The 15,841-nt window shown below is 54.4% G+C and overlaps 1 protein-coding gene across 1 annotated transcript; it reads left to right on the forward strand.

The window, feature by feature from the left end:
- The first annotated feature begins 6 nt into the window (after window positions 1-6).
- naprt (nicotinate phosphoribosyltransferase) lies at window positions 7-15,734 on the forward strand. The gene is made up of 9 exons (XM_078429844.1): window positions 7-15; window positions 332-528; window positions 3,686-3,826; window positions 4,237-4,321; window positions 5,297-5,377; window positions 6,513-6,615; window positions 7,433-7,590; window positions 10,347-10,454; window positions 14,508-15,734. The coding sequence occupies exons 2-9, from the start codon at window positions 443-445 to the stop codon at window positions 14,586-14,588; spliced, it is 843 nt and encodes a 280-aa protein (XP_078285970.1). The 5' UTR covers window positions 7-15; window positions 332-442; the 3' UTR covers window positions 14,589-15,734.
- Window positions 15,735-15,841: the final 107 nt, after the last annotated feature.

Below are 15,841 nucleotides of genomic sequence, written 5' to 3' on the forward strand. Positions count from 1 at the left end.
GACGTCACGGGGCAGGTACGTGTCACCGCTCTGTCTCTCAGTGTAGGGGCGGCATGGTGGTGCAGCAGGTAGAGCTGCTGCCTCACACGGCTGGGGGGGGGGGGTGTCCAGACTGACGGTGTGCTGGGCGTTGTGTCTGTCAGACGCTGCCTCCTGCTGGGGGGGGGGGGGGTAATGCTGGGGGGGGTGGTAATGCTGGGGGGGGGTAATGCTGGGGGGGGGGGGGGGTAATGCTGGGGGGGGGGTAATGCTGAGGGGGGGTAATGCTGAGGGGGTAATGCTGGGGGGGCGTAATCCATACTGACGTTGTGCCGGGCGTTGTCTCTGTCAGACGCTGCCTCCTGCTGGTGGAGTCGGGGCGGAGCGGGACCTGGTGTCACTGTGCAGACAGTGGCTGTCACAGGTCTGCACCTTCCTCTCTCTTGCTGAAGAGCAGGTCAACATGTCGGAGCTGGCTGCCTTCATCTCCTATGCCGCCGCCTCGCCCAACAACTTTGTGGGGTTGGTGGACACCTACAGTGTGGTGAGGTACACAGTTGGAGAGGGGTCTCCACCCCAAACATCACCCCTACACACACGCTGCATCACCCACCGAGATCCACCTTTCCATGAAATATGTCGTCAAGCTGGAAAGGGTTCAGAGAAGATTCACGAGGATGTTGCCAGGACTAGAGGGTGTGAGCTACAGGGAGAGGTTGAGTAGGCTGGGTCTCTATTCCATGGAGCGCAGGAGGATGAGGGGAGATCTTATAGAGGTATACAAAATCATGAGAGGAATAGATCGGGTAGATACACAGAGTCTCTTGCCCAGAGTAGGGGAATCGAGGACCAGAGGACATAGGTTCAAGGTGACGGGGAAAATATTTAATAGGAATCTGAGGGGTAACGTTTTCACACAGGGGGTGGTGGGTGTATGGAACAAGCTGCCAGAGGAGGTAGTTGAGGCTGGGACTATCCCATCGTTTAAGAAACAGTTGGACAGGTACATGGATAGGACAGGTTTGGAGGGATATGGATCGAGCGCAGGCAGGTGGGACTAGTGTAGCTGGGACATGTTGGCCGGTGTGGGCTAGTTGGGCCGAAGGGCCTGTTTCCACGCTAGTCCCACCTCCCTGCGCTTGGTCCATATCCCTCCAAACCTGTCCTATCCGTGTACCTGTCTAAGTGTCAGTTGTGGGGAGTAGAATCAAAGCACGGATTAGGTATCTCCTAATTTGAGGAAGGACGTCCTTGCTATTGAGGCAGTGCAGCGTAGGTTCACCAGGTTAATCCCCGGGATGGTGGGACTGTCATATGAGGAAAGATTGGAAAGACTGGGCTTGTATTCACTGGAGTTTAGAAGGATGAGAGGGGATCTTAGAGAGACGTATAAAATTATAAAAGGACTGGACAAGCTAGACGCAGGAAAAATGCTCCCAATGTTGGGGGAGTCCAGAACCAGGGGCCACAGTCTAAGAATAATGGGGAGGCCGTTTAAAACTGAGATGAGGAAGAGCTTTTTCACCCAGAGAGTTGTGAATTTGTGGAATTCTCTGCCACAGAGGGCAGTGGAGGCCAATTCACTGGATGAATTTAAAAGAGAGTTAGATAGAGCTCTAGGGGCTAGTGGAATCAAGGGATATGGGGAGAAGGCAGGCACGGGTTACTGATTGTGGATGATCAGCCATGATCACAATGAATGGCGGTGTTGGCTCGAAGGGTCGAATGGCCTCCTCCTGCGCCTATTTTCTATGTTTCTATGGAGACAGTCCCTCCGGCCCTTTTTCAGCCTGGGCTGCCCATCAAAAATCCATCCACACCAAATCTATTCAGGTGTTCGTTTCGCGGAACACCTTCACTCAGCCCGCCCGGACCAACCTGATCTCCCGGTTGCTGGACACTTTAATTCCCCTTCCCATTCCCACACTGACCTTTCTGTCCTCGGTCTCCTCCATTGTCAGAGTGAGGCTAAACGCAAATTGGAGGAACAGCATCTGATATTTCGCTTGGGCAGCTTACAGCCCAGTGGTATGAATATTGATTTCTCTCACTTCAGGTAGTCCTGGCATTCTCTCTCTCTCTAACCCTCCCCCACCCAAGTAATGCTACTAGTTTCACTGTCTGTTTCATTTGTTATCATCGTCTCCACAGCCAACAATGGACCATTGTGGGCTCCACCATCCCTGGATCATCGTTGCTGGCTTTGATTTGTCTTACTGCGTACCTTTCATTCATTTGTTCTTTGAACCTTTTCAGATCTCTTGTTCCCCTCTCCCACCGACTCTCAGTCTGAAGGAGGGTCTCGACCCGAAACGTCACCTATCCATGTTCTTCAGAGATGCTGCCTGACCCGCTGAGTTACTCCAGCACTCTGTGAAACGTCACCTATCCATGTTCTCCACAGATGCTGCCTGACCCGCTGAGTTACTCCAGTACTTTGTGTCTATCTTCGGTGTAAACCAGCACCTGCAGTTTCTTCCTACACATAATCCATGTTCTCCAGAGAAGCTGCCCGTCCCACTGCCCTCCCCCAGCGCTCTGTATGTGTGTGTGTGTGTAAGTGTGTGTGTGCATGTACATGTGTGGGCGTATGTGTACTTGTGTGTGTGGGAGTGCGTGCGTGCATGCGTATGTGTGAGTGTGCGTGTGTGTCTGTGTGCGTGTCTTTGTGTGTGTGTGTGTGTGTGGCTGTGTGTATTTTTGTGTGTGTGTGTGTCTGTGTGCATGTGTTTTGCGTGTATGTGCGCGCGTGTGCGTGTGTAGGGATGTGTGTGTGTGTGTGCGCATGTGTGTGCGCATGTGTGTGCGCATGTGTGTGCGTGTGAGTGTGTGAGTGTGCATGTGTATGTGCGCGTGTGTGAGTGTGTGGATGTGTGTGTGAGTGTGTGTGAGTGTGCATGTGTATGTGCGCGTGTGTGAGTGTGTGTGTGAGTGTGTGTGGGTGTGTGTGTGTGTGAGTGCGTGCGCGCGTGTGGGTGTGGGTGTGTATGAGTGTGTGTGTGTGAGTGTGTGTGTGAGTGTGTGTGTGCGCGTGTGTGTGTGTGTGCGCCTGTGTGGGTGTGTGAGTGTGGGTGTGTATGAGTGTGTGTGTGTAAGTGTGCGTGCGTGCGTGCGTGCGTGTGTGTGTGTGTGTGCGTGTGTGTGCGCGTGCGTGCGTGCGTGCGTGTGTGCGTGTGTGTGCGCGTGCGTGCGTGCGTGCGTGTGCGTGTGTGTGTGTGTGCGTGCGTGTGTGTGAGTGTGTGTGTGAGTGTGTGTGCGCGTGTGTGTGTGTGCGCGGGTGTGAGTGTGTGGGTGTGTATGAGTGTGAGTGCGTGCGTGCGTGCGTGTGTGCGCGTGTGTGCGCGTGCGTGCGTGCGTGCGTGTGTGTGTGTTGTGCGCGTGCGTGCGTGCGTGCGTGTGCGTGTGTGTGCGCGTGCGTGCGTGCGTGTGCGTGTGTGTGTGTGTGCGTGCGTGTGTGTGAGTGTGTGTGTGAGTGTGTGTGCGCGTGTGTGTGTGTGCGCGTGCGTGCGTGTGTGTGTGTGCGTGTGTGTGTGTGAGTGCGTGCGTGCGTGCGTGCGTGTGTGTGTGCGCGTGTGTGCGCGTGCGTGCGTGCGTGCGTGCGTGTGTGTGTGTGCGCGTGCGTGCGTGCGTGTGTGTGCGCGTGCGTGCGTGCGTGCGTGCGTGTGTGTGTGTTAGTGATACTGAGCAGGTGTGTTGTTTCTGGCAGGAGTGGAGTGCCCAACTTCTGTGCGGTGTCTCTGGCTCTGAACGAGCTGGGCTACCGGGCCCAGGGGGTGCGTGTGGACAGCGGCGATCTACTCCGCCTCTCCCTCACATTGCGAACCACACTGCAGCAATGTGCCCACAGGTACACACCCACACACACTCACCCCACCGTCACAGACACCTGTATTCACAATCCCCACTAACACCCCCACTAACACCCCCACCCCCACCCCCACCCTCCCCACTCCCCACTAACTCTCCCCCACTCTCCCACCTTCCCCCTCCCCACTAACCCACCCACCCTCCACCTCCCCACTAACTCACCCTCCCCACTCCCGCTAACCCTCCCAACCTTTCCACTCCCCACTAACCCTCCCACCCTTGACCCTCTGACCTCTCCCCTCTGGCCGCTGATCTCCCCCTCTGACCTCTCCCCTCCCCTCTGACCTCTCCCACCCTTGGCCCTCTGACATCTCCCCTCTGACCTCTCCCCTCTGACCCCTCCCCTCTGACCTTTCCCCTCTGACCTCTGCCCTCTCCCCGTGTCGGCAGGTTTGGGGTGTCCTGGCTTTCACACGTCCCCATCATCATCACCAACGGCATCACCGAGAAACACCTCCTGGACCTGCAGCGACTGGTGAGAGAGGGGGAGGGAGAGGGGGAGAGGGGGAGGGGGAGAGGGGGAGAGGGGGAGGGAGAGGGAGAGAGGGAGGGGGGGAGGGGGAGGGAGGGGGAGGGGGGAGAGGGAGGGGGAGAGGGGGAGAGGGGGGGAGGGAGGGGGGGAGAGGGGGAGAGGGGGAGGGAGAGGGGGAGGGGAGGGAGGGGGGGAGGGGGGAGGGAGGGGGGGAGAGGGAGGGGGGGAGAGGAGGAGGGAGGGGGGGGAGAGGGGGAGAGAGGGAGAGAGGAGGAGGGGGAGAGGCAGTGGGGAGGGAGAGGCAGTGGGGAGGGAGGGGGGTAGAGGGGGGAGAGAGGGGGAGAGGGAGGGGGAGGGGGAGGGGGGGAGAGAGGGAGAGAGGAGGAGGGGGAGAGGCAGTGGGGAGGGGGAGAGGGGGAGGGAGGGGGGGGAGAGGGGGGAGAGAGGGAGGGGGAAGGAGAGGGAGGGGGAGAGGGGAGGTGGAGAGGGAGTGGGGAGGGGGGAGATGGTGTTAGGGCGAGAGGGAGAGAGGGGAACGGGGGCTTCACGAAGGGGAGGGGATGCGTCTATGATTGGGATCAACCTCAGTAACTCTTGCTTCCACCCTGACTCTCTCCCTCCCTCCCTCCCCTCACTCCCTCCAAACCTCCCCACTCCCCACACTCTTACCCCCCCTACTCTCTCCCTCTCTCTCCCTCCCTCTTCTCTCCCTCTCTCTCCCTCCTCTCTTCCTCACCCACTCCCCCTCCTCACTCTACCCCTCCCTCTCCCCTTCTCTCTCCCTCCCCAACTCCCCCCTCCCTCTCTCTCCCTCCCCATTCCCTGTCCCTCACTCTCTCTCTCCCCATCTCTCTCTCTCTCTCTCTCTCCTCTCTCACTCCCCCCCCCCCCCCCCTCCCTCTCTCTCTGCCTCCCTCCCTCCCTCCCTCCTCCCATTCCTCCTCCCCCATATTCCCCCCCCTGTTTGGGGAGGAGCAGCCGAATGCTGTGGACGCGGTGGGAGTGGGCACCAACCTGGTCACCTGCCCTCTGCAGCCGTCATTGGGCTGCATCTACAAGGTAACCCCCCCCCCCCAGAACCCCCAAACTCCCTCCCCCCTCCTCCCCTCCCCTGTACTCCCTCCTCCCCTCCCCCGTACCCCCTCCTCCCCCTGAACCTGCAAACCCCCTCCCCACCAAATCCCCTCCCCCCCCAAACCCCCTCCCCCCCCCGAACCCCCGACCCTTCTTCAGACTAAAGTAAAATGTGGCTGAATGAATGTGTACTGCAAAAGGCAAGCCCAGAACAGCAAACTTGTTTGCAAAGATACCTGACTACGGGGAATGTGGTATAAGAAAATAACTGCAGATGCTGGTACAAATCGATTTATTCACAAAATGCTGGAGTAACTTAGCAGGTCAGGCAGCATCTCGGGAGAGAAGGAATGGGTGACGTTTCAGGTCGAGACCCTTCTTCAGACTGAATGTGGCTCGATGCAAGCTGTGATAACGGCCGAAACTGCCTTCACGTCTAGTCACACGAATGTGCTAATTGCCTCCATTGTGTGCCTTGAAAGCTGGAAGTTGTGCTGCAAAAGTTTCGTTTTTCTTGCTATTGAGGGCGTGCAGCGTAGGTTCACTAGGTTAATTCCCGGAATGGCGGGACTGTCATATGTTGAAAGACTGGAGCGACTAGGCTTGTATACACTGGAATTTAGAAGTATGAGAGGAGATCTTATCGAAACATATAAGATTATTAAGGGGTTGGACGCGTTAGAGGCAGGAAACATGTTCCCAATGTTGGGGGAGTCCAGAACCAGGGGCCACAGTTTAAGAATAAGGGGTAGGCCATTTAGAACGGAGATGAGGAAAAACCTTTTCAGTCAGAGAGTTGTAAATCTGTGGAATTCTCTGCCTCAGAAGGCAGTGGAGGCCAATTCTCTGAATGCATTCAAGAGAGAGCTAGATAGAACTCTTAAGGATAGCGGAGTCAGGGGGTATGGGGAGAAGGCAGGAACAGGGTACTGATTGAGAATAATCAGCCATGATCACATTGAATGGTGGTGCTGGCTCGAAGGGCCGAATGGCCTCCTCCTGCACCTATTGTCTATTGCCTCTCCCTGTGGGAGTGGTTTTCTGGGATTTGGGGGTGGGGGGGATAATTTTTGCCATGGAAATCTTCTGGCAAACTGCTGAGCTCCCTGCTTCTCCACAGCTGACGCAGGTGGGCGGCAAGCCGCGGATAAAGCTGACCGAAGACCAGGACAAGATGACCCTTCCAGGGAAGAAAACTGCCTACAGGTTGTTTGGGGAGGACGGTGAGTGTTGGGGGCAAGAGGCGAGAGTTTAAATTGTCACCTGAAACAGAACCATGACGTTTGAAGACGGACTCAATAGACATTCGGCCCTTCGAGCCAGCACCGCCATTCAATGTGATCATGGCTGATCATTCTCAATCAGTACCCCGTTCCTGCCTTCTCCCCATACCCCCTGACTCCGCTATCTTTAAGAGCTCTATCTAGCTCTCTCTTGAATGCATTCAGAGAATTAGCCTCCACTGCCCTCTGAGGCAGAGAATTCCACAGATTTACAACTCTCTGACTTAAAAAGTTTTTCCTCATCTCCGTTCTAAATGGCCTACCCCTTATTCTTAAACTGTGGCCCCTGGTTCTGGACTCCCCCAACATTGGGAACATGTTTCCTGCCTCTAACGTGTCCAACCCCTTAATAATCTTATACGTTTCCATAAGATCCCCTCTCATCCTTCTAAACTCCAGTGTATACAAGCCTAGTCACTCCAGTCTTTCAACATATGACAGTCCCGCCATTCCGGGAATTAACCTAGTAGTCTCTCTGTCTCTCTCTCTCTGTCTCTCTCTCTGTCTCTCTCTCTGTCTCTCTCTCACTCTCTGTCTCTCTCACTCTCTCTCTCTGTCTATCTCTCTCTCTCTCTCTGTCTATCTCTCTCTGTCTGTCTTTCGCTCTCTCTATCTCTCTCTGTCACCCTCTCTCTCTCCGTCTCTCTCTCCGTCTCTCTCTCTCTGTCTCTCTCTGCATCTGTCTCTGTCTCTCTCTCTGTCTATCTCTGTCTCTCTCTGTCTCACTCTCTCTCTCTCTGTCTGCCCGCTCCTGTAGACAGCCCGATGCTGGACCTGCTTACGATGGACGGTGAGGTGGTGCCGAGGGTGGGCGAGGTGATTTGGTGCCACGGTCTGAGCGGGTCAGGAGAGCAAGTGTCGGTGACAGCGGCCAGGATCGAGTGCCTTCACCACGTTTACTACAGGGACGGGCAGGTGAGGAACACGCACGCTGGCACAGCGGCAGCCCCAGAGAGACACAGCACGGATGCAGGCCCTTCGGCCCAGCCCACCCATGCTGACCCCTCCCTGTCATGTGGGTACTGAGAGACCGCTCCAGCACCACATCACGTTTTAGATTAGAGATACAGCGCGGAGCACAGGTGAAACCCACGCAGGTCACGGGGAGAACGTACAAACTCCGTACAGACAGCGCCCGTGGTCGGGGTCTCATGTGTCGTGAGCAGCATCTTTACTGTGCCACTATTTAGTTTAGTTTAGTTTAGAGATACAGCACGGAAACAGGCCCTTCGGCCCACCGGGTCCTCCGGCCCACCAGGTCCTCGCCGACCAGTGATCCCAGCACACTAACACTATCGTACACCCACTAGGGACAATTTTCACATTTACCAAGCCAATTAACCTACCGAAGATCTCTGGGAAAACCCACGCAGGTCACGGGGAGAACATACAAACTCCGTACAGACAGCACCCGTAGTCGGGATGGAACCCGGGTCTCCGGCGCTGTGAGGCAGCAACTCTACCGCTGCACCACCGTGACCACCAGTTACCCCAGGTTGTTGTGCCGACCCCCAGTGGAGCCGTCTCCACTCAGAGGCCGAGGTTAGGGGGGGAACTGAGGAGCTACTCTTTCACCCAGAGGATGGTAGGAACCTGGACCTCACTGCGTGACAGGGTGATGGAGACAGGGACCCTCGCAACATTCGGGGCGGGCACGGTGGTGCAGCGGTAGAGTTGCTGCCTTACAGCGAATGCAGCGCCGGAGACCCGGGTTCGATCCCGACTACGGGCGCTGTCTGTACGGAGTTTGTACGTTCTCCCCGTGACCTGCGTGGGTTTTCTCCGAGATCTTCGGTTTCCTCCCACACTCCAAAGACGTGCAGGTTTGTAGATTAATTGGCTTGGTAAATGTAAAAATTGTCCCTAGTGGGTGTAGGATAGTGTTAATGTGCGGTGTGGGCCGAAAGGGCCTGCTTCCAAGCTGTATCTCGAAACTAAATTAAACTAAAATTTGACCCGCGTCCCTATGGGCACTTGTAGAGAAGGCGTGGACCACCTGCTGGTGGGAGGAACTCAGCGGTGTCCTAGTGCATCAGTCACTGAAAGGAAGCATGCAGGTACAGCAGGCAGTGAAGAAAGCCAATGGAATGTTGGCCTTCATAACAAGAGGAGTTGAGTATAGGAGCAAAGAGGTCCTTCTACAGTTGTACCGGGCCCTAGTGAGACCGCACCTGGAGTACTGTGTGCAGTTTTGGTCTCCAAATTTGAGGAAGGATATTCTTGCTATGGAGGGCGTGCAGCGTAGGTTTACTAGGTTAATTCCCGGAATGGCGGGATTGTCATATGTTGAAAGGCTGGAACGATTGGGCTTGTATACACTGGAATTTAGAAGGATGAGGGGGGATCTTATTGAAACATATAAGATAATTAGGGGATTGGACACATTAGAGGCAAGAAACATGTTCCCAATGTTGGGGGAGTCCAGAACCAGGGGCCACAGTTTAAGAATAAGGGGTAGGCCATTTAGAACTGAGATGAGGGAAAAAAAATTCAGTCAGAGTTGTGAATCTGTGGAATTCTCTGCCTCAGAAGGCAGTGGAGGCCAATTCTCTGAATGCTTTCAAGAGAGAGCTAGATAGAGCGCTTAAGGATAGTGGAGTCAGGGGGTATGGGGAGAAGGCAGGAACGGGGGTACTGATTGAGAATGATCAGCCATGATCACATTGAATGGCGGTGCTGGCTCGAAGGACCGAATGGCCTCCTCCTACACCTATTGTCTATTGTCTATTGTCAGGCAACATCTGTGGAGGGAAATGGACAGAGCCTTTCGGGTCAGGGCCCTTCTTCAGACTGATCCGAAAAATCTGTGCATCTCCCTCCACCGACGCTGCCTGACTTTGCACTTTGTATTCAGCTCAAGATTCCTGTACCTGCATTTCCTTGCGTCTCTACGCTGGCAAATATAGATAGATTCTTCCGGTCCGAAGAAGGGCCTCGACCCGAAACGTCACCCATTCCTTCTCTCCAGAGATGCTGCCTGACCCGCTGAGTTACTCCAGCATTTTGTGTGTCTATATTCAGTTTAAACCGGCATCTGCAGTTCCTTCCTACAACATAGATGGATTCTTGATTAGTACGGGTGCCAGGGGTTATGGGGAGAATGCAGGAGAATGGGGTTAGGAGGGAGAGATAGATCAGCCATGTTTGAATGGTGGAGTAGACTCGATTGGCCAAACAGCCTAATTCTGCTCCTATCACTTTTGACCTTATGAATAATGAATCTCACGTTAGTTTGGAGATACAGCGCGGAAACAGGCCCTTCGGCCCACCAAGTCCACGCCAACCAGCGATCCCCGCACACTAACACTATCCTACACATTAGGGACAGTTTACCGAAGCCAATTAACCTACAAACCTGCACGTCTTTGGAACATGGGAGGAAACCGGAGCACCCGGAGAAAACCCACGCTGGTCACGGGGAGAACGTACAAACTCCGCACAGACAACGCCCGTAGTCGGGATGGAACCCGGGTCTCCGGCGCCGTGAGGCAGCAACTCTACCGCTGCGCCACTGATTTGGTACGGGTGGGTGGGTGGCTGGTGGTTGGCAGTGGGCACGATGGGCTGAAGGGCCTGTATCTGTGGAGGGGTGGAGGGAGGAGGGTTGGGACAGAAGGCAGGCAGAGTTGGCCTTCCATTTCTAACTAACTGTGCGTGTCTGGGCGTTTCAGATCACCAGGAACCTTCCTACCACGGCAGAGATCAGGAGCCATGCCCAGCGCTCCCTGAGTAACCTCCCTCCAAAGCACAAATACCTCCAGGAGCCCGTCCCATACCAGGTAAGACACCAGACGCACAACTGCTCCCTCGTGACGACACTCACCTCGTGTAGTCTAGAGATACAGTCTAACCCCAACAGGCCCACAGCTAACAATGGGCTGTTTCCTTTATCATCGCCAATGGAATGTTGACCTTCATAACGAGAGGAGTTGAGTATAGGAGCAAAGAGGTCCTTCTGCAGTTGTACAGGGCCCTAGTGAGACCGCACCTGGAGTACTGTGTGCAGTTTTGGTCTCCAAATTTGAGGAAAGACATTCTTGCTATTGAGGCAGTGCAGCGTAGGCTCACTAGGTTAATTCTCAGGATGGCAGGACTGTCATATGAGGAAAGACTGGAGCGACTGGGCTTGTATTCACTGGAATTTAGAAGGATGAGAGGGGATTTTATTGAAATATTCAGGGATTGGACACGTTAGAGGCAGGAAACATGTTCCCGATGTTGGGGGAGTCCAGAACCAGGGGCCACAGTTTAAGAATAAGGGGTAGACCATTTAGAACGGAGATGAGGAAAAACTTTTTCACCCAGGGAGTTGTGGATCTGTGGAATTCTCTGCCTCAGAAGGCAGTGGATGCCAATTCTCTGGATGCTTTAAAGAGAGAGTTAGATAGAGCTCTTAAAGTTAGCGGAGTCAGGGGGTATGGGGAGAAGGCAGGAACGGGGTACTGATTGAGAATGATCAGCCGTGATCACGGTGAATGGCGGTGCTGGCTCGAAGGGCCGAATGGCCTCCTCCTGCACCTATTGTCTAAGACAATAGGTCAATGGGTTTAGAAACATAGAAACATAGAAAATAGGTGCAGGAGGAGGCCATTCGGCCCTTCGAGCCAGCACCACCATTCATTGAGAAGGTTGAGAGGGAAATCTAGGTCACCCTTGATCGAATGGTGGAGTAGACTCGTTGGGTCGAATGGCCTAATTCTGCTCCTCTGTCTTATGAGCTTATGCATTTGACCTCTATCCTCCTACCCTCTTCCCAAGGATTTCAAGAGATAATTAGGAGATAACTTGCGGGTGGCACACTAGTGCAAGGGTCTATATTAATGAAGTTCACGTTATAGGGGTAGAATTAGGCCATTCGGCCCATCGAGTGCACTCCGCCATTCAATCATGGCTAATCTCTGCCTCCCAATCCCATTTTCCTGCCTTCTCCCCATAACCCTTGACACCCGTTCTCTGCCCACTCTCTTAACCTGTCCAAGTCCTTCTGCAGAGTCCCTGCTTTCTCCACACTGCCTGCCCCTCCACCTATCTTAGCGTTGTCTGCAAACTTGGCCACAAAGCCTTCAATCCCCTTATCCATATCATTAATATACAACGTGAAGAGAAGCGGTCCCAGCACCGACCCTTACGGAACTCCACTAGTCACTGGCAGCCAACCTGAAAAGGCGCCTTATATTGCAACTTTAGTTTAATTTAGTTTAGTTTAGAGATACAGCGAGGAAACAGGCCCTTCAGCCCACCGGGTCTGCTCTGACCAGCGATCCCCGCACACTAACACTATCCTACACCCACTAGGGACAATTTACATTTTATACCAAGCCAATTAACCTACAAACCTGCACGTCTTTGGAGTGTGGGAGGAAAAAGAAGACCTCGGAGAAAACCCACTCAGGTCACGGGGAGAACGTACAAACTCCATACAGACAGCACCCGTAGTCGGGATGGAACCCGGGTCTCCGGCGCTGCATTCGCTGTAAGGCGGCAACTCTACCGCTGCGCCACCGTGACCGCAACTGTTTGTCTTCTGCCATCTAGCCCTTTATCTTCCCTTCAATACCGTGAGCTCTCATCCTCTCTAACAGCCTGACGTGCAACACCTTATCGAAAGCCTTTTGAAAATCTTGGGAAACTTTGGTTAGTGCAGGTGTCAGAGGTTATGGGGAGAAGGCAGGAGAATGGGGTTAGGGGGGAGATAGATCAGCCATGATTGAATGGCGGAGTGGACTTGATGGGCCGAATGGCCTAATTCTACTCCTATTCCTTATGAACAACATCTACAACTGAAGTAGATGAAGGGAAACTCGAGTCACAGAGCTATGAAACAGGCCCTTTGGCCCAGCTTGTCCACGCTGACCAAGTTACCTGCATTTGGCCCATATCCCTCTAAACCCTTCCTGTCCATCCAAATGTATTTAGAAAGTCGTAATTGTATCCGTTTCTGCAGCTTCCTCTGGCAGCTCGTTCCAGATACGGACTACCCTCTGACTAGGGTTGCCAACTGTCCCGTATTAGCCGGGACATCCCGTATTTTGGGCTAAATTGGTTTGTCCCGCACGGGACTGCCCTTGTCCCGTATTAGGCCCGGGGTGCGCTGTAGGCCCGGACACTGTAGGCCCGGTCACTGTAGGCCCAGACACTGTAGGCCCGGTCGCTGTAGGCCCGGACGCTGTAGGCCCGGACACTGTAGGCCCAGATACTGTAGGCCCGGACGCTGTAGGCCCGGACGCTGTAGGCCTGGACACTGTAGGCCCAGTCACTGTAGGCCCGGAAGCTGTAGGCCCGGATAGTGTAGGTCCGGACGCTCTAGGCCCTGACACTGTAGGCCCGGTCGCTGTAGGCCTGGGCGCTATAGGCCCGGACACTGTAGGCCCAGACACTGTAGGCGCGGACGCTGTAGGCCCTGACACTAGGCCCGGTCACTGTAGGCCCGGATACTGTAGGCCTGGACGCTGTAGGTCCGGACGCTGTAGGCCCTGACGCTGTAGGCCCGGTCGCTGTAGGCCCGGACGCTGTAGGCCCGGACAGTGTAGGCTCAGACAGTGTAGGCCCGGACAGTGTAGGTCCAGACAGTGTAGGTTCGGAGGCCCGGGCGCCGCCTAACGGAGGTTGCGTAACGACCCGCCTCCCGGCCCGGGCAGCCGCCATTGGTGGAGCGGGAGCACGTGGCCACTGGCTGGGTGAGGTCACGTGGGGCACGGTGTAGTGACATCACCTTGTCCTGTATTTGCGAGTGAGATATTTTGCACCCCTACCTCTGAGTGAAAAAGTTGCCCCTGAGCTCCCTCTGAAATCTCTCCCCTCTCACAAGCCTATGCCCTCTTGTTTTAGCATCCTTTATTCGGGGTAAAAGACCATAGAAACATAGAAAATAGGTGCAACAGGAGGCCATTCAGCCCTTCGAGCCAGCACCGCCATTCATTGTGATCATGGCTGATCATCCACAATCAGTAACACGTGCCTGCCTTCTCCCCATATCCCTTGACTCCACTAGCCCCTAGAGCTCTATCTAACTCTCTCTTAAATCCATCTTTGAGAGACCGTGAGAGAGCACTTTATCCCCCCCCCCCGTGATCTCATACGTCACAATAAAGTCAAGAAAGTCCAATTATCGAATGTACAGACGATGGAACAATGAATTTCTTATTTGCAGCAGCAAAACAGACCTGTAAAACCAATACACATAAATCATATATAACAACGAAAACTTCAATAAGTAATAGTGGGCAGTCACGGTGGTGCAGCGGTAGAGTTGCCGCCTTACAGCGAATGCAGCGCCGGAGACCCGGGTTCCATCCCGACTACAGGTGCTGTCTGTTTGTACGTTCTCCCCGTGACCGGCGTGGGTTTTCTCCGAGATCTTCGGTTTCCTCCCACACTCCAAAGACGTACAGGTATGTAGGTTAATTGGCTGGGTAAATGTAAAAATTGTCCCTAGTGGGTGTAGGATAGTGTTAATGTACGGGGATCACTGGGCGGCACGGACTTGGAGGGCCGAAAAGGCCTGTTTCCGGCTGTAGATATATGATATGATATGATATGACCCGGTGGGCCGAGGGGCCTGTTTCCGCGCTGTATCTCCAAAACTAAAAGTTAAACCTCTGGAAGGGCCGTTGAGAAGCCTGACAACAGAGGGGAAGACGCTGTTCCTGAGTCTGGTGGTGCGCACCTTCAAGCCTCTGTACCTCCTGGCGGACGGGTGCGGGCGGAGGAGAAGGGGGAGTGAGCGGGGTGGGGATGTGGAGTTACGGCGTGGTTTTGAGCTGCGCGTGTTGTCTGCCGCGTTGGACCTGGCGCCCTGTGTCAGCGGGCTCTCTCTTTGCCTCCCCCTCTAGGTGGCCATTTCCACCAGGCTCCAGCGGGTCCTGAGGGAGCTGATGGAGGAAGGGGCCCCTGCCTCACCTCCCTCTCTATAGCTGGCCGGCTCACTGGCCACAGCTACCCCACCCTGCGTACAGGTTTACAGGTACAGATCAAGGTGTTCACCGCCCCCCCCCCACAAGGTGGATCGGTAGAGTTGCTGCCTCACAGCGCCGGCGACCCGGGTTCCATCCCGACCGCGGGTGCTGTCTGTACGGAGTTTGTACGATCCCCCCGTGACCTGCGCGGGTTTTCTCCGGGTGCTCCAGTTTACTCCCACACAAACTCTTTGAAGCACTTCCCTCTGGAAGGCGACTCCGGACTGTCAAAGCAGCCACAGCCAGACATAAAAACAGCTTTTTTTCCGCAAGTATTAACTCTGCTCAATAACCAAAAGCCTGCAGTCTCTTTGTGCTCTGGTTTATTTCACTCACATGTTTAAACCGTAATGTTGTTTTCTTAATGTTTTATGCTTTATTCTTAATTGTTTACCATATGTTCGTGTTGTTACTTGCGAGCGGAGCACCAAGGCACATTCCTTGTATGTGTACATACTTGGCCGATAAACTTATTCACTCATTCATTCATTCATTCATTCATTCATTCATTCATTCATTCATTCATTCGTTCATTCATTCATTCACCTCAAAGACGTGCGGGTTTGTAGGTTAATTGGCTTCGGTATAATTGTAAATTGTCCCTAGTGTGTGTAGGATAGTGCTAGTGTACGGGGGGGGATCGCTGGTTGGCACGGACCCGGTGGGCCGAAGGGCCTGTTTCCGCGCTGTATCTCGAAAGTGAAGTCTATCGCTGCTCCTCACCACAGCCTAGTGGCTTGGCAATAGTGGATGTCACCAGCTCGAAGGGCCAAATGGCCTCCTCCTGCACCTATTTTCTATGATAACCCAATCCAAAGGTCAGCTACACATCCGATTGGGAAAGGACCAAGCCACTGCCCACTCAATGGTCCACTCCTTACAGTCAAGGTAGACACACAATGCTGGAGTAACTCAGCAGGTCAGGCAGCATCTCTGGAGAGAAGGAATGGGTGACATTTCGGGTCGAGACCCTTCTTCAGGCAAACGTCACCCAATCCTGTCCTGCTGAGTTATACCCTATCTTCGGTGTAAGCCAACATCTGCAGTTCCTTCCTGCACATTTCTTACAGATGTGTTGTTTAGTTTAGAGATACAGCGCGGAAACAGGCCCTTCGGCCCACCGGGTCCGCGCCGACCAGCGATCCCCGCACATTAACACTGTCCTACACCCACTAGGGACAATTTACATTTTCCCAGCCAATTAACCTACA

The sequence above is a fragment of the Rhinoraja longicauda genome, chromosome 2 (genome assembly GCF_053455715.1).
Source record: "Rhinoraja longicauda isolate Sanriku21f chromosome 2, sRhiLon1.1, whole genome shotgun sequence".
NCBI classification, from domain to species: domain Eukaryota; kingdom Metazoa; phylum Chordata; class Chondrichthyes; order Rajiformes; family Arhynchobatidae; genus Rhinoraja; species Rhinoraja longicauda.